Here is an 18801-nt window from a genome sequence, read left to right as displayed (position 1 = left end):
AAGCAAACAAAAAATAGAAATACAAATCTCCAGGCGTGTGTATCCATTAGTTAATGCAGGGGTGTCAAACTCCGCTCCTGCAGGGCCGCAGTGTCTTCTGGTTTTCGTTCCAACCGAGCTCTCAATTACTTAATTGGTCTAATGATTTGATTAATTGGACAAAGGTAACAATTCTCTCCAGGTCTCAAAATGTTTCATAGGTCGTGTACCTTGAATCAAGTGCATTTTTTAAATCATCAACTGTAAAATACCTTGAATAATAAATATGTCCAATTGAACAAATAATTAGATCAATTAACTTAATTGAGAGCTTAAGTTGGAATGAAAACCAGAAGACCCTGCAGCCCTCGAGGACTGGAGTTTGACACCCCTGGGTTAATGGATCTTTTTTTTCAGATGCTATTGTTTTCTTTAACCTGCAAGGTTTCTTCTGATCCAGTTCATTTAGCATGGCTTTTCTCATCACTATTCTAGCAGAATAAATAAAACAACAGATTACTGCGGAAAAAACTTGCCAACTCCAATGCCCCTTCTCCCTTTTGTTTCATCAAGAAACAAAACAATGTTCTCTAGTGTAAATATTACTCTTACCTTGTGGGTTTATCAGAGCTTTGTCAAACAGCACCGATGAGTCAGAGTCCTCCTTCTTCATCTCTTCATCAGACTCCTCTTGTTCGGCAGAGGATCCACTGGGGCGGGGGGCTGTCTCATCGCCGGGGGGAACCCCAGCATTGGTACTAGCCCTCCCCTCTGAACGAAGGACCACTGCAGTGCCAGGGAGAGACCTAAGCCCCTTTCACACTGGCACACCTACCTGGGATCTGCCTACATGGGTCAAAATCCACGTACCTGGGTCATACCTAGGTTGACCTGGGTCCCAGCGACCCACCTCAGGATGTGGGTCAACAAGCTTTGACCTGGGTTTGACCTGAGGGAGGGAGGGAGGGAGGCGTTCACACATTCACACCACAGACACAGACAGACAGACAGACAGACTCTCACACAGACAGATGGAGCAGGGCGGATGTTTCAGACTCACAGACACACTTGGGGACGCGGTCGCTCCACTTGGGGGTCCCTGTGTCCCGGCTGTAGCAGGTGATTGAGGGGCTCCCCTCGATCTGATACCCCTCCGCACAGGAGAACTGAACCTGGGAGCCCACAGCAAACCGCTGATCAGAGACCAGACGAGCTCCGTGAGCAACCTCACCGGGATTCAAGCAGGAGAGGACTGAGGAGAGAGGAGAGAAAAGAGAAGAGAGAGAGGAAGGGAGAGATGAGAGAAGACAGAGGAGAGAGTGGGGAAAAGAGAGGAGAGGAGCAGAGAGGGGGGAGGGGGAGAGAGGAGAGAGGGGAGAGAGGAGGGGAGAGGATAGGGGAGAGAGGAGGGGAGAGGACACAAGACACAGTAGAGAGGAGAGAAAAGAGGAGGAGAGAAAAGAGAGGAGAGAGGAGAGGAGAGGGGAGAAAGGAAAGAGGAGAGGAGAGAGAGGAGATATCATTATCATGGCCTGGATGCCAAATTGAGTCAAATGCTTTTTTTAATTGTATAAAACAAGCAAATAGTTTTCGTTTATTTTTGTGGTGGACATGCTTGTTGAAAAGGGTGTGTAGGGTGTAAACATGGTCAGAGGTGCAGTGTTTTGGTAGGAAGCCAATCTGACTCTTACTGAGGACACTGTGCTGAGTAATGATACTGCAGAACACCTTCCCCAGGTTACTGCTCACACAGATCCCTCAGTAATTGTTGGGGTCTAATTTGTCTCCACGTTTGTGAACTGGGTTTATAAGCCCTTGGTTCCAGATGTCAGGGAAGCAGCCCGCACTCAGAATGAGGCTGGATAATTTGAGCAGGGCCTCCTGCAGCCCGGGACTGCTGTGTTTCAACATCTCGTTGATGCTGTCGGGCCCACAGGCTTTCATGGGCTTGAGGGTTAGGATTTTATCTTTCAGCTCCAGTACAGTTATTGGGAAATTGAGTTGGTTCTGGTTGTCTTCAATTATTGTTTCCAATTGTTTTAGTTTTTTAAGATTGAATTTTGATCCAGATTTAGTTAATTTATATCTAATTTTATTATATCAAAGTATTTTTCAAATTTTACCATTTTTTATTGCCAATTCATTGTAAGTTTCTGAAGTATTTAATTTGTTCCATAGTTCCCAAAAGTTTTGGTCAATGGATTCCTCATTTTGGCTCAAGATTTTAGACAATATTCTTCTTATTTCTTATTTAGAATCGGTTCTCTGTGTTAATGGTTGGGTTGTTGGGTTCTCAGTGTTCCTGGTTGGATTGTTGGGTTCTGTGTGTTTCTGGTTGGATTGTTGGGTTCTGTGTGTTTCTGGTTGGATTGTTGGGTTCTGTGTTTCTGGTTGGATTGTTGGGTTCTGTGTGTTTCTGGTTGGATTGTTGGGTTCTGTGTGTTTCTGGTTGGATTGTTGGGTTCTGTGTTTCTGGTTGGATTGTTGGGTTCTGTGTTTCTGGTTGGATTGTTGGGTTCTGTGTTTCTGGTTGGATTGTTGGGTTCTGTGTTTCTGGTTGGATTGTTGGGTTCTGTGTTTCTGGTTGGATTGTTGGGTTCTGTGTTTCTGGTTGGATTGTTGGGTTCTGTGTGTTTCTGGTTGGATTGTTGGGTTCTCTGTGTTTCTGGTTGGATTGTTGGGTTCTGTGTGTTTCTGGTTGGATTGTTGGGTTCTGTGTGTTTCTGGTTGGATTGTTGGGTTCTGTGTGTTTCTGGTTGGATTGTTGGGTTCTGTGTTTCTGGTTGGATTGTTGGGTTCTCTGTGTTTCTGGTTGGATTGTTGGGTTCTGTGTTTCTGGTTGGATTGTTGGGTTCTCTGTGTTTCTGGTTGGATTGTTGGGTTCTGTGTTTCTGGTTGGATTGTTGGGTTCTCTGTGTTTCTGGTTGGATTGTTGGGTTCTGTGTGTTTCTGGTTGGATTGTTGGGTTCTGTGTGTTTCTGGTTGGATTGTTGGGTTTTGTGTGTTTCTGGTTGGATTGTTGGGTTCTGTGTGTTTCTGGTTGGATTGTTGGGTTCTGTGTGTTTCTGGTTGGATTGTTGGGTTCTGTGTGTTTCTGGTTGGATTGTTGGGTTCTGTGTGTTTCTGGTTGGATTGTTGGGTTCTCTGTGTTTCTGGTTGGATTGTTGGGTTCTCTGTGTTTCTGGTTGGATTGTTGGGTTCTCTGTGTTTCTGGTTGGATTGTTGGGTTCTCTGTGTTTCTGGTTGGATTGTTGGGTTCTGTGTTTCTGGTTGGATTGTTGGGGTCTGTGTTTCTGGTTGGATTGTTGGGTTCTCTGTGTTTCTGGTTGGATTGTTGGGTTCTGTGTTTCTGGTTGGATTGTTGGGTTCTGTGTGTTTCTGGTTGGATTGTTGGGTTCTCTGTGATTCTGGTTGGATTGTTGGGTTCTGTGTGTTTCTGGTTGGATTGTTGGGTTCTGTGTGTTTCTGGTTGGATTGTTGGGTTCTGTGTTTCTGGTTGGGTTTTGTGTTTCTGGTTGGATTGTTGGGTTCTGTGTTTCTGGTTGGATTGTTGGGTTCTCTGTGTGTTTCTGGTTGGATTGTTGGGTTCTGTGTGTTTCTGGTTGGATTGTTGGGTTCTGTGTTTCTGGTTGGGTTGTTGGGTTCTCTGTGTTTCTGGTTGGATTGTTGGGTTCTCTGTGTTTCTGGTTGGATTGTTGGGTTCTCTGTGTTTCTGGTTGGATTGTTGGGTTCTCTGTGTTTCTGGTTGGATTGTTGGGTTCTGTGTTTCTGGTTGGATTGTTGGGGTCTGTGTTTCTGGTTGGATTGTTGGGTTCTGTGTGTTTCTGGTTGGATTGTTGGGTTCTGTGTTTCTGGTTGGATTGTTGGGTTCTGTGTTTCTGGGTGGATTGTTGGGTTCTCTGTGTTTCTGGGTGGATTGTTGGGTTCTGTGTGTTTCTGGTTGGATTGTTGGGTTCTGTGTTTCTGGTTGGGTTGTTGGGTTCTCTGTGTTTCTGGTTGGATTGTTGGGTTCTGTGTGTTTCTGGTTGGATTGTTGGGTTCTCTGTGTTTCTGGTTGGATTGTTGGGTTCTGTGTGTTTCTGGTTGGATTGTTGGGTTCTGTGTGTTTCTGGTTGGGTTGTTGGGTTCTCTGTGTTTCTGGTTGGATTGTTGGGTTCTCTGTGTTTCTGGTTGGATTGTTGGGTTCTGTGTTTCTGGTTGGATTGTTGGGTTCTCTGTGTTTCTGGTTGGATTGTTGGGTTCTGTGTGTTTCTGGTTGGATTGTTGGGTTCTCTGTGTTTCTGGTTGGATTGTTGGGTTCTGTATTTCTGGTTGGATTGTTGGGTTCTGTGTTTCTGGTTGGATTGTTGGGCTCTCTGTGTTTCTGGTTAGATTGTTGGGTTCTGTGTTTCTGGTTGGGTTGTTGGGTTCTGTGTTTCTGGTTGGATTGTTGGGTTCTGTGTTTCTGGTTGGATTGTTCTCTTAATAGTTTTCCATTTTTTTATACTCAGTGTCAAACCATTTTCCATTTGGTTTATTTAAGTTTGTTTTTTTTCTATTTGTTTTCCTGAGTTTTTATTTTTTTGCTGTTGTTTCAAATATATAATTTATATCATTTATGGCTGAATTTATTCCATCTTTGTTGATTTTAAATGTTTTGGTTAGAAAGCTGTTTAGCATACTTTCTACTTCTGCACTATATATGGTTTTATTATATTCCTCAGCACTGCTTTGTGTCCATTTATAGGCTGGTTTGAAGTTGTATAATGTGGCGTGCGGGGGGGGGGGGGGGGGGTCAGATTGGAATTGTTTATGTCCATGGTTTTTAGATACAGGACTGTTTGAAAATGGTCTGATAGAGGGGTCTGTTGCCGGACTATAATGCATTTACGAGCGTATCTCATGAATAGCCATACTTGCCCCTGGCATCAGATAGGGGCGACCATAAGGAAACAAGCTGGCTGTTACTGAATCAGCGCACAGAGAATATCACAGACATTTGCAGAGCTTTTTTGAGATGTTATAGTAATAAAATAATGACTTGGATTGCATTATTGAGGAGTTTGGTGATAAAACAAGTGATCAGGAGATGATCGATCGGTATGTACGACTATTATTATTATTATTATTATTTATTTCTTAGCATATGTGAAAGCGATAGCGAACGAAAGGGTGGGGCGGGGCTGGAGATGCCTAGTGAGTGCTTTGTTGATATGCACGGCCTTTTAAACCTGTTTGACTGTGGAAAAAAAATACTTTTAAACAGCGCGTCTAAAATTAACTGTGCGTGTGAAAATAAATTGTACCTGACGCGCCTGACGCGCACTTAATACATGGACTGCAAAGGGTTAATAGACTCTGGGTCCATGTCTATAATGGCGTAGTCTACCACACTGTTGCCCAGAGCTGAGCTGTATGTGAATCTGCCCAGAGAATCCCCCGTCATCCTGCCATTAATAATGTACAGACCCAGGCCTTTACAGAGATGCATTACCTGTTTCCTGCTGTTGGTCACTACACTGTCATAGCTGGTACAAAGGGATCTGTCCAATCATGTGGCTGTCACCCTCTGTGCTGATGTAGTCAATCTCTCTGCCAGTCCTGGCATTGATCTCCACACAGCAGCCCAGTGCCCCTAATCTGGAAGTGGGCGATCTCCGATTGAAGGTTTTGAAAGCACCCCCTCTTTGTGAGCCATAAATGTGCCCCCCCTCTTTTAATGGGGGCAACAGAGTCTTTGAGATCCCCTGTGTACCACACAATGATGCCCCCGAGTCTCTGCCCCGTTTGGTTTGTGCATTCTTTAGGGAGGGCGAGATGAACCCGCTGTAGCCTGTGGGACAGTTGGTACACACATCTGCATAGGTCCAGCTTTCGTGGAGTATGGTTATATCCAGATTGTTGGTACTATTTATAAATTTTTTGTTTTACATCCAAATGCGGAACTATACAAACCCTGAATGTTCCAACCAGTTATTGAAAAGTTCATTTTAAAGGGTGATCATTTTCAATAGAATAAATCATGAAATATTATGTGTGTGTGTATATATATATATATATATATATATATATATATATATATACAGTATATATTTATACAGTATATATATATATACTGTATATACAGTGCCTACAGAAAGTCTACACCCCCTTGAACTTTTTTCACATTTTGTTGTGTCAGTGCCTCAGAGTTTCTTTTTTTCCCACTTATCTACACACCATACGCCACACTGGGAAAAAAGTTTTTATTCAGAAAAAAATTATATATTAAAAATTAATTGGATAATTGGATAAGTCTCCACCCCCCTGAGTTAGTACGTGGTGGAAGCACTTTTGGCAGCAATTACAGCGGTGAGTCTGTTGGGATAGGCCTCTACCAACTTTGCACACCTAGATTTGGCAATATTTGACCATTCTTCTTTACAAAACTGTTTAAGCTCTGTCAAGTTCCTTGGGGAACGTTGATGGACAGCAATCTTCAAGTCATGCCACAAATTTTCGATTGGATTTAGGTCGGGGTTCTGACTGGGCCACTCAAGGACATTTACCTTTTTGTTCCTTAGCCACTCCAGTGTAGCTTTGGCTCTGTGCTGTGGGTCGTTGTCATGCTGAAAGGTGAACTTCCATCCCAGTTTCAGCTTTCTTGCAGAGAGCAGCAGGTTTTCCTCAAGGACTTCTCTGTACTTTGCTCCATTCATTTTCCCTTCTACAAGTGCCCCAGTCCCTGCCAATGAGAAACATCCCCAGAACATGATGCTGCCACCACCATGCTTCACAGTAGGGATGGTGTTCTTTGGGTGATGCGCTGTGTTGGGTTTGTGCCAAACATAACGCTTTGCATTTAGGCCAAAAAGTTCCATTTTAGTTTCATCAGACCACAAAACTTTTTGCCACATAGCTACAGAATCTCCTGAGTGTTTTTTTGCATACTTTAAACGGGATTCAAGGTGGGCTTTCTTGAGTAATGGCTTCCTTCTTGCCACCCTACCATACAGGCCAGATTTGTGGAGTCCTTGGGATGTTGTTGTCACATGCACACTTTGACCAGTCTTGGCCATAAAAGCCTGTAACTCTTGCAAAGCTGCCATTGGCCTCTTGGTAGCCTCTCTGATCAGTCTCCTTCTTGCTCGGTCATCCAGTTTGGAGGGACAGCCTGATCTAGGCAGGGTTTTGGTGGTGTCATACACCTTCCACTTCTTAATAATCATCTTGACCATGCTCCAAGGGATATTCAAGGCCTTCAAGGATATTTTTTTATACCCATCCCCTGATCTGTGCCTTTCAACAACTTTGTCCAGGAGTTCTTTTGAAAGCATCTTGGTGCTCATGGTTGAGTCTTTACTTTGAAATGCACTAACCTACAGGAACTGCTGAATTGATCCTGAAATCATGTGAATCACTACAATTTAACACAGGTGGAGGCCACTTAACTTGGTGTGTGATTTTGAAGGCGATTGGTTACACCTGAGCTAATTTAGGATTGCTATTACAAGGGGGTGGACACTTATCCAACCAAGCTATTTCAGTTTTTATTTTTAATTAATTTTCTACAAATTTCTAGAATATTTTTTTCACTTGAAAGTTGTGGGGCAGGATGTGTAGATAAATGAAAAAAAATCTATTTTAATGCATTTTAATTCCAGGCTATAAGGGAAGAAAAGGTGAACATTTTGAAACGGGGTGTAGACTTTCTCTAGGCACGGTCTAATACACACACACGCACGCACTCACACACACATATGGTATACACACACATACATATATATATATATGTGTGTGTGTACCATTTTTTATATATATATATTTATGTAGTTTTTATGCATGTCTAGTCGTCCCCCCCCCCCCCCCCAAGTAAGTGTTTTAAATTATGATAGAATAGAAAATAGGAACATCTAACAGCAGTTCAAGACCAAGACAAAACCAAAACTATGGTATTTTCTGGGATACTGCCGGCACCTTGCAAAGGACCATACGGACAGCTGGAAATAAATCATCTAAACACATGGCTGAAATCGTAGTGCACACAGGAAGGCTACACCTTCATTGAACATTGGACCACATTCTACAACAAGGACTATATAGGCGGGATGGACTGCACTTAAATAAAAAGGGAACCAATCTACTTTGAGAAAAGATCCTTGAGGAGGTCCAGAAGCATTTAAACTAGAAAGGAATAGGGGAGAAATCAACAAAAAAAAGAAGGGAGACCACATCAAAACAAGGGCAACAACAGGTAAGATAGCCATTAAATATATTTAGCTAAATGCTAGAAGTCTCAGAAACAAAATGTTAGAACTTGAAGCTACTGCACTAACAAGCAACTACGATGTGATAGGTGTTACAGAAACTTGGTTATCCGAGAGTGATGGAGACGAATATAATATTAGTGAGTATACACTGTATAGGAAAGACAGAAAAGGCAGAACAGAAGAGGCAGAGGGGTAGTGCTATACATAAATATAGTCTTGAAGCCCAGGTGTTAAATCAGGACAAAGAAAACAACACATAATCAATCAGAATAAGTCAGAATAATGGACACAAATCCAAAGGGCATAATAATAGGAGCATGCTATAGACCGCCAAATTCAGACGCTGAGCAAAATAATCTGTTATACAAGTGGCAGCAGTGTGGAGTAGTGGTTAGGGCTCTGGACTCTTGACTGGAGGGTTGTGGGTTCAATCCCCAGTGGGGGACACTGCTGTTGTACCCTTGAGCAAGGTACTTTACCTAGATTGCTCCAATAAAAACCCAACTGTATAAATGGGTAATTGTATGTAAAAATAATGTGATATCTGTATAATGTGAAATAATGTATAATGTGATATCTTGTAACAATTGTAAGTCGCCCTGGATAAGGGCGTCTGCTAAGAAATTAATAATAATAATAATAATAATAATAATAATAATAATGACATTCGAAATGCGTGTAAAAAAGGAGAAGCCATACTGATGGGGGATTTCAACTTCCCCGTATAAAATTGGAGAACCTGGTGGGGAGCACGACGGACGAAATTGAAATGGTGGAAATGACAAATGACTGCTTCCTAACGCAATTTGTCAAGGCACCGACTAGAGGGGAGGCATGCCTTGATTTAGTCTTTTCAAATAATGAAGACAGAATAAAAAACAGAGCTCAGAGAGCCACTGGCAAACTCAGACCACAACATGGTCTCATTTGAAGTGCTTTTTAAAGCCCCAAGGTAATGACTAAAGCTAAGGTTTACAGTTTTAGGAAGGCAATATGAAGGAATGAAACAGAGAGTAATAGAAGTAGATTGGAGTAAGATAGAGAAAACATCCATGGAAAAAAGGCTGTTTTTTAAAAATGTAGTACTAGAGGCGCAAAACAATTACATCCCAAAAGTAGACAAATCTAAATCTAAAACAAAATGGCCAAAATGGTTTAATAGATCAATTTAAAAAAATATTCAGCGAAAAAAGGCACTTTACGGAGCATTTAAAAGGGACCAAAAACAAAGTACACAGAAAGAGTACTTGGAACTGCAAACACAAGTCAAAAAGGAAGTTAGAAAGGCCGAGAGAGAGATAGAAATCAATATTGCTGAGGGGGCTAAAACCAATTCCAAAATGTTTTCCCAATATTTTAACAGCAAGAGAACATTCAAAGAGGAGGTTAAATGTCTAAGAGATACAAATGGCAAAATCATAGATGAAGAGAAAAAAATAGCAAATATATTAAATGATTACTTTTCACAAGTTTTTACAAAGGAGGATATGGACAACATGCCCCACATGTCGACCTGTTCCTATCCAGTTTTAAATAACTTTAGCATAACAGAGGCAGAAGTGTTAAAGGGACTAGGAGCTCTTAAAATAAACAAATCTCCTGGCCCAGATGAGATCCTCAAAGAAATGAAAGAAGTTATTTACAAAATTGAGATGGCTGGACTTACTTTAAATTTAAAGAAATGCCAGTTCTGCCAGCAGAAAATAAAATTTCTAGGTCATGTGGTAACCCAGAGAGGAGTGCAAGCCGATCCAGCTAAAACCGAAGCCATTCAACATTTTCCAGTACCTACAAATGTAAGGGAAGCACAACGTTTTCTCTGACTTGCTGGATGGTACCACCGATTCGTATCTAATTTCTCAAAAAATGCGGAACCTTTGAATGTGTTAAAGAATAATGGTGCCAAATTTAACTGGACCCGAGTGCCAGACCGCCTTTCAAGTCCTAAAGGATTGTTTGACCTCACCACCTGTGTTGGGACACCCAAACGCAGGTTTACCTTTCATTAGCTACACTGATGCTAATGCCTATGGTCTTGGTGCTGTATTGGTGCAGCATGTTTCTCCTGATTCAGAAGAAGTCCTGGCTTATGCCAGTCGAACTCGAACAACTTCTGAAATGAATTATTCTACCGTGGAACGAGAGTGCTTGGTTGTGGTGTGGGCCCTGGAAAGGTGGAGACATTATCTGGAGGGGAGATACTTCACCGTAGTTACTGATTCTCTACTGTGGATTTTTAATAACAGCAATCCGAACTCTCGACTAATTCGCTGGGTGTTGCGATTACAGGAATTTAATTTTATTATAGAATATTGAAAAGTAAAATTAAACTGTGCTCCTGATGCACTGTCTAGAGCACCACCTCATTTTTAAGAGAACATCCTGTTGGGAGTGCAAACTTGAAGTTCTGAGTTTCCTCTAAGCAATGTAGATATCTGGAGAACTCAGATTGAAGATCTAGAGATCCAGAAAATGTATACTGCCCTTCTTTCTGATCAAGATATAACTTCTGATGTATCGTATAATTTTGAGATTATTAAAGACAAAGTATACCGGAAAGTGAAACAGCTTAATGAAGGAATTCACTATCAGTGCCAAAGATGTGGAAGGATGTGATAAACTATGTCTGGAATTGTACTGTAAGTCAAACTTTTAAACCAGAAACTAGGCACCTTGCTGGAAAAATTCAGCAGACTGAAGTTCATCTACCATGGGAGATTCTTGGAATAGATTTGATGGGTCCTTTCCCTCGTAGTTCTAAAGGACATACTCAATTGCTTGTGATAGTGTATTATTATTCAAGATGGGTTGAATTATTACCTTTAAGAAGAGCTACTGCAGAAGTTGTAAGCCAAATCCTTATCAAGGAAATATTTACTCGATGGGGAACCCCTGAATATCTTCTCTCTGACTGAGGACCACAATTTATTTCTCAAGTACTACAGGAGTTGTGTGCGAAATGGCAAGTAGTGCAGAAATTGACCACCACTTACCATCCTCAAACCAATTTAACCGAGCGTGTGAACCGTACATTAAAACCTATGATGGTGTCCTATGTATCTGGGATCAGTGAATTTTTTTTTTTGCCATTAATTCCGCAGTGCAAGAATCTACTGGCTTTACACCAGCTGAAGTAAATTTAGGATGTACCCTTAATGGGCCACTGGAAAAAGCTTTCCAGCAACACATTAAGCCTGACCTGCCTGGTTATAAGGTACTTTCCAGGGTAAGCAGACTTCATGCATCTTTTCAGAGAAATGTGACAAAGGCTCGAGACCGACAGAAGAAAAATTATAACAAACATCGAAGAGAGGTTTGTTTCAATCTTAAAGATTGAGATTGGGTACGTAACCACCCTCAGTCTAAAGCTGAATTGGTTTGCCTTTAAATATGAGCAGCAGGGTGCGAGCAAGACCCACACAGACAGACGTAGTCACAGAGAGAGCAGAAAACTTTTAAACTGTCATGGCAGCGTGCATAGAAAGACAAGTAGAGTCTAGTTTTATGTTTTACTAGTATAGTCTTTAAAATTAGTAAATTGGAAAAGCACCAGAGTTTTTTTTCTTTGGAGTAAAGGATTTCCTTGCCGTGTTGGAGTTTGCTGTGGACGAGTTTCTACCTGAAAAGAAGAAAGTGGATGGGGAACAGAGACTAGATAAAGCTTCGGACGGGTTTGAAAACAACGCTGTTCTATTTATTATTCTACTTATTTCTTGGTCGTGTTGTGCTGAACTTTAATTACACTTTGGATTATACTATTTTTTACTTTGAAGAGGTTCAGTGAGAATGTTGATCAGTTTGTTTTAAAAAGAAGCGATCATTGAATGACTTACCGACTGGTTGGAGAACACATGCAGGGATTAATTATTAAATTACTGGATCGTCCAAGACTGATGTGGTTTATACAGACTGGCCTTAATTTCTACTGGGTTATTAACTTTATCAAAAAGTGTATTTATATGTGTAGCAGGGCGGTAGAGAGCCCTGCTGTGTAAATGTCCCCTCCGCCCGTGTTATTTTGTATTTGTTTATTTATGTATTGTTTTATTTAGTGACGACGAAGTGCTGTGTGTTTTTGTTTTGTTTTATGAAACCTTGTGGTAATGTGTTAATCTAGCCGTCAGTCACACATAATTAATAAACTCGTGCAGATTGTGGCCGAGGGGTAATAGGATAATTACTAACTAGTTAAACCCCTCGGCCACGATATAAAAAGCCTGCAGCTCTCCAGCTCGGGGGTGTATATGAGGAGCGAGAGTGGAGAGAGAGCGAGGAGAGAAAAACGAAACTAAAAAAGATACAGGAACAGTGAAGGCTACAGCCCAGCCTGACCGGTATTATTATTTACTTTTGTGTTCAAGAGTTGTTTTGTTTACCTGTTTTATTTTCAGCAAGTTTTGTTTTGTTCAAACCTTTGATTTATTTTTGTTGTTTGAAAATAAAACGGCGGCGCGCCGCATCATTTACTTTAAACTGTAGTGCCTGGTGTCAGAGTTCTTCCTTCCTGCTTCTGCCGTGACGTCACCGCCCAGCCACCCTGTCACACGTGGTGTCAGGGTGGGATTGCAGCGTCTCCTGGACGCAGGCAGAAGTAGGGTACTGCAGTTTTGCACGCACACACACCTCAAACAGTGAATTACAAGACCGAATCAGATATGTATGATAGTACACTGTACTAATATACTACAACACACACTTATTAGTAGCACATTCTAATAATAATACTACTACTACTATTAATAATAATAATAATAATAATAATAATAATAATAATAATAATAATAATAATAATAATAATAATAATAAAGATAGACAGGTATCTAGAGAGATAACATCATTTTATTACATTATGTTTAAGCTCCAAGCTGTTTTGTGCATCTCTCTTCATTGAGATTATTTTATTCCTAAACTGCATCAATTCTATATTCTGAACTATACACGAATGTGAACATGTGGTTTGGAATTCATGCAAAGCTCACTTTTGACCACTTCAACACCCAGGCGATTCGTTTCATCAGTCCAAAGGTTTAACATTAAACTGAAAACTCGCTCCATGAATGCCTTACTACATGGCACAGAAACATGCTGAACAATTCTCAAGATGTGTGGACCTTCTACTGTCCTGAAAAATGCTGGAGAGACTGTCATCTTCCAGGATGCCAGAGGCAGCAGTCGAGACAGAACTCCCTGCACACGGGGTCCTCTTCATTGTAATTCTTTAGTTTTGTTGATAGCATGCTGTATAGAATGCTGTTAGGCTAGCATTGTGATGGCTAGTACAGCAGCAGGGAGCTCACAGGAGGAGCACGCAACAGCAAGAAACAGACAGATAGCAGAACTTGCTTTCAGGGAAGGAACAGTAATGAACTTTTCATTGAGACAGGAACTGTGTTTAAAAACTGAACACGGGAGCCTATTTATGAAAGGTACGTCACAAATTATTTCAGTTTCAGTTGAAATATGTATATTTTATGGCAACTGTAAGTTGCCCTGGGTAAGGGCATCTGCTAAGAAATAATGATTAATAATAATAATAATAATAATAATAATAATAATAATAGTTAAATTATATCAGATTAACATTACTATTGCAGGCACTACTGTACATTCATTATGGTTTCTGAATAGATGAGATGTCGGGAGCTACACACCAACCATTTAATTATTGGAAGTAAAAATTGTGGGAAAGTACATGGGTGTACACGTACTCTCAGTGCTTTTCATTTATTGATCAGTATGCGAATGCCACACCACATTCAACGCTGTACTGTAGCAGAGGCACATAGGATACAAAATGATGATTCCTGGGCAATGTCGTTGGAGGAATTAGAAGCGTTTATTGCTATCCTGTATGTTCATGGCGCGTATGGTGGCAAAAGTCTGTACTAGAGAGCTTTTGGTTTACACAACTGGGAATTGCTTTTTTTATAGACAATGTTACTGAATCGTTTTGATTTGAGAGCAACGAGAAGCGCCTGCCTTCAGACAGATAAATTTGCCCTGGCATCAGAAATTTGGAACGGCTTCATTGAAAACAGCACTGCCAGCTACAAGCCGGGAGAGAACCTTACAGTGGATGAGCAGCTGTTTCTGACACAATACAAGTTTTGGCTGGCAGCGGACGTTGAGTCCAAACACGTGGTGAATGGTTCCCCCTTCCTGTGCAAAGATGAAACTCACCCAGCTGGTCAGAGACTGGGTGACAATGTGGTACTCAGTCTAACCCGTACTTGGAAAAGGGAGGAATGTTACCACTGACCATTTTTTTTATTTCACTGCAATTGGCAAAAGAGTTGAAGAAAAAAAACAGTGAACAAAGCAAGAAGAGAGCTTCCACCATCTGCGCAAAAGAATGCAATTATTCTCAGCTCCCTTCATACGTCAGTTGCCATCTTGTTGACAAGAAAAAAACGGACACTGTGGATTTCTACAATGACACAAAGTATGGAGTGGACGTTTTAGACCAGATGGCACGTCAGTACTCAGTGAAAGCCAGTTCTCGTCGGTGGCCAGTTGCTGTATTTTAAAATGTACTGGACCTGGCAGCCATCACTTCCTTCGTTTTGTACAAGGAATGTACCTGGAAAAATATCAGTAGGAGAGATTTCATCTTGATGCTAGTCACAGAGCTTCGGCAGAAACATTTCGATTAGAAAACTGCAATGCAGCAGGAAAATGCTGCTCAACCTGAATTCAGTGCTGCACCCAGCGACACACGCAAGAGAAAACAATGCCAGGTAGCTGAATGCAATAAAAATAAAACCTCTGATATCTGTGCCCAGTGTGAAAGAGCAGCATGTGGTAAATGCACAGGAAAAGTTGAGAAGTGTCACATCTGTGTGGATTGGGCTATAGCTGCTACTTTGAAGACCGTTTCCCTGAAAGGGCATTGACGTTACATAATGGCAATTCACTTATTTTCTTTTTTATGTGACTTAAAAAAAAAAGTTTACAGTTTTGTATGTACATTTACCTGTTTACACACTAGTTTATTTTGAAATGTTTATTCATTTTTTGAAGTAGTGCTTTATATGTGGCAAGTTAGAAAATAAACCATTTTATGTTTAATTGTTCATTTAAAATTTGAGTGATGTATTTCATGATTTAATCCGTCGAAAATAATAAAAGATTTATAAATTTAGGAGTTCATCTTAGAGGGTTTTCACTGTTGATCTCTCTCTCTCTAAATATATATATATATATTATATTTATATGAATGTCATTATTATTATATTTATAATTGTTATCATCATCATCAATATACTTATTATTATCATTATTATTTGTAACATTATTATTATCATTATTCATATTTTCATTCTCAATGTTATTCTCCACCTCTGTGGGGGGGGGGGGGGGGGCTTACTCTTCTGGCAGGTGGGTGGGGAGTGGCTCCAGAAGAGATCCCATTGGCAGGTGAGGATGTCGGAGCCGATGATGTCGTAGCCAGGCTCGCACTGATAGGTCACCACGGTGCCCTTGATGAGGTCGGGGTGAGAGGAAGTCTTCCAACCAAACTGAACCACAGGCAGATCTGGACAGGTATCATTGCGAGGAACCTCTGAGGAAGAGAGGAGAGGGGAGAGGGGAGAGGGGAATGGGGAGAGAAGAGGAGAGGAGGGGAGAGGAGAGGAGAGGAGAGAGGAAAGGGGAGAGGGGAATGGGGAGGGGAATGGGGAGAGAGGAGAGCAGGGGAAAGGAGAGGAGAGAGGAGAGGGGAGAGGGGAGAGGGGAATGGGGAGAGAGGAGAGCGGAGAGGGGAATGGGGAGAGAGGAGAGAAGAGAGGGGAATGGGGAAAGAGGAGAGAGGAGAGAGGGGAGGGGAATGGAGACATTTCATATTGGGGGAAAATAAATAAATGTATTACTAATCTGGATACGGTCACAGGTATAAAAACCTGCAGCTTTGGCTGAATGAGGTTGGGGTTCAGAGGAGGAACGAGACAAGTAAGAACTGAGACTAAACAATTGCTACTCGTGCTGGTTTTAAACCAGCACGATACTTCTTCACTAAGTGTTGTCTGTTTGTTTTGGCCATTATGCCTTTTTGTTTGAAAAGTGTTTTGTTTTGTTTAAATATTTCATTTACAAAGCTACAGACCACATCAGCTGTGCAGTGCACAAGACAACTCAATCAAATAACTTCGATCACACGTGGGTTTGCAAAAATAACACATCAAATAGACACCAAAATATTCTACATAGGACAGACAGACAGATAGATTGCTAGATAGACAGACTCTCTCTCTCTCTCTCTCTCCCCCTCTATCTCTGCATACCCCGATAATGGATGATGAACCCCTGGCTCAAGCTGAATGAGGGATCGTTGGGGTCGCTCTGGAACTGCACCGTGACCTCTGACCCGCTGGAATGGAGGCGGAACCGCTGGTGAGAGCCGAGGTATTGACCAATCACATGAGAGGTGAGGTCATCGCCATCCAATACTGTGAGAATGTCACTGCGGCGGATATTCAGACTAGAGAGAAAAATAACTTTATACAGTACAGTACACACACTGACACACACTGACACAAACACACACTAACCATACTGACACACACACACTGACACACACTGACACAAACACACACTAACCATACTGACACACACACACACTGACACACACTGACACAAACACACACTAACCATACTGACACACACACACTGACACACACTGACACAAACACACACTAACCATACTGACACACACACACTGACACACACTGACACAAACACACACTAACCATACTGACACACACACACTGACACACACTGACACAAACACACACACACACACTGACACACACTGACACAAACACACACTAACCATACTGACACACACACACTGACACACACTGACACAAACACACACTAACCATACTGACACACACACACTGACACACACTGACACAAACACACACTAACCATACTGACACACACACACTGACACACACTGACACACACACACTGACACACACTGACACACACACACACTAACCATACTGACACACACACACTGACACACACTGACACAAACACACACTAACCATACTGACACACACACACTGACACACACTGACACAAACACACACTAACCATACTGACACACACACACTGACACACACTGACACAAACACACACACACACACACTGACACACACTGACACAAACACACACTAACCATACTGACACACACACACTGACACACACTGACACAAACACACACTAACCATACTGACACACACACACTGACACACACTGACACACACACACACTGACCATACTGACACACACACACACTGACACACACTGACACACACACACACTAACCATACTGACACACACACACTGACACACACTGACACAAACACACACTAACCATACTGACACACACACACTGACACACACTGACACAAACACACACTAACCATACTGACACACACACACACACACACACTGACACAAACACACACTAACCATACTGACACACACACACTGACACACACTGACACAAACACACACTAACCATACTGACACACACACACACTGACACACACTGACACAAACACACACTAACCATACTGACACACACACACTGACACACACTGACACACACACACTGACACACACTGACACACACACACACTAACCATACTGACACACACACACTGACACACACTGACACAAACACACACTAACCATACTGACACACACACACACTGACACACACTGACACAAACACACACTAACCATACTGACACACACACACTGACACACACTGACACACACACACTGACACACACTGACACACACACACACTAACCATACTGACACACACACACTGACACACACTGACACAAACACACACTAACCATACTGACACACACACACACTGACACACACTGACACAAACACACACTAACCATACTGACACACACACACTGACACACACTGACACACACACACTGACACACACTGACACAAACACACACTAACCATACTGACACACACACACTGACACACACTGACACACACACACTGACACACACACACACTGACCATACTGACACACACACACTGACACACACACACATACTGACACACACACGCTCACATACACACATTATCTCTCTGTATTTTGATTCTCACTCTGTATTTTGACTCTCACTTCGTATTTTGACTCTCTCACTCTGTATTTTGACTCTCTGTATTTTGACTCTCTCTGTATTTTGACTCTCTTTGTATTTTGACTCTCTCACTCTGTATTTTGACTCTCTGTATTTTGACTCTCTCTCTGTATTTTGACTCTCTTTGTATTTTGACTCTCTCTCTGTATTTTGACTCTCTCTGTATTTTGACTCTCTCACTCTGTATTTTGACTCTCTGTATTTTGACTCTCTCACTCTGTATTTTGACTCTCTGTATTTTGACTCTCTCACTCTGTATTTTGACTCTCTTTGTATTTTGACTCTCTCACTCTGTATTTTGACTCTCTTTGTATTTTGACTCTCTCACTCTGTATTTTGACTCTCTGTATTTTGACTCTCTCACTCTGTATTTTGACTCTCTGTATTTTGACTCTCTCGCTCTGTAT

The 18801-nt window shown here is 41.6% G+C and overlaps 1 protein-coding gene across 3 annotated transcripts in view; it reads right to left on the bottom strand.

Annotated features, from left to right (window-relative positions):
• sez6l2 (seizure related 6 homolog (mouse)-like 2) overlaps positions 1-18801 on the bottom strand; it is a 75665-nt gene that overhangs the window by 27982 nt on the left and 28882 nt on the right. For all 3 annotated transcript variants that reach the window (XM_059012385.1, XM_059012386.1, XM_059012387.1), the window contains exons 11-13: positions 16487-16683; positions 15574-15768; positions 1040-1231 (exon numbers count right to left, since the gene is read on the bottom strand). In XM_059012385.1, coding sequence (XP_058868368.1) covers positions 1040-1231; positions 15574-15768; positions 16487-16683 — 584 coding nt within the window. The remainder of the gene's footprint in view (positions 1-1039; positions 1232-15573; positions 15769-16486; positions 16684-18801) is intronic.

This window comes from Acipenser ruthenus, chromosome 44 (genome assembly GCF_902713425.1).
Source record: "Acipenser ruthenus chromosome 44, fAciRut3.2 maternal haplotype, whole genome shotgun sequence".
Classification (NCBI taxonomy): Eukaryota; Metazoa; Chordata; class Actinopteri; order Acipenseriformes; family Acipenseridae; genus Acipenser; species Acipenser ruthenus.
This window is presented reverse-complemented; position numbering and strand designations above follow the sequence as displayed.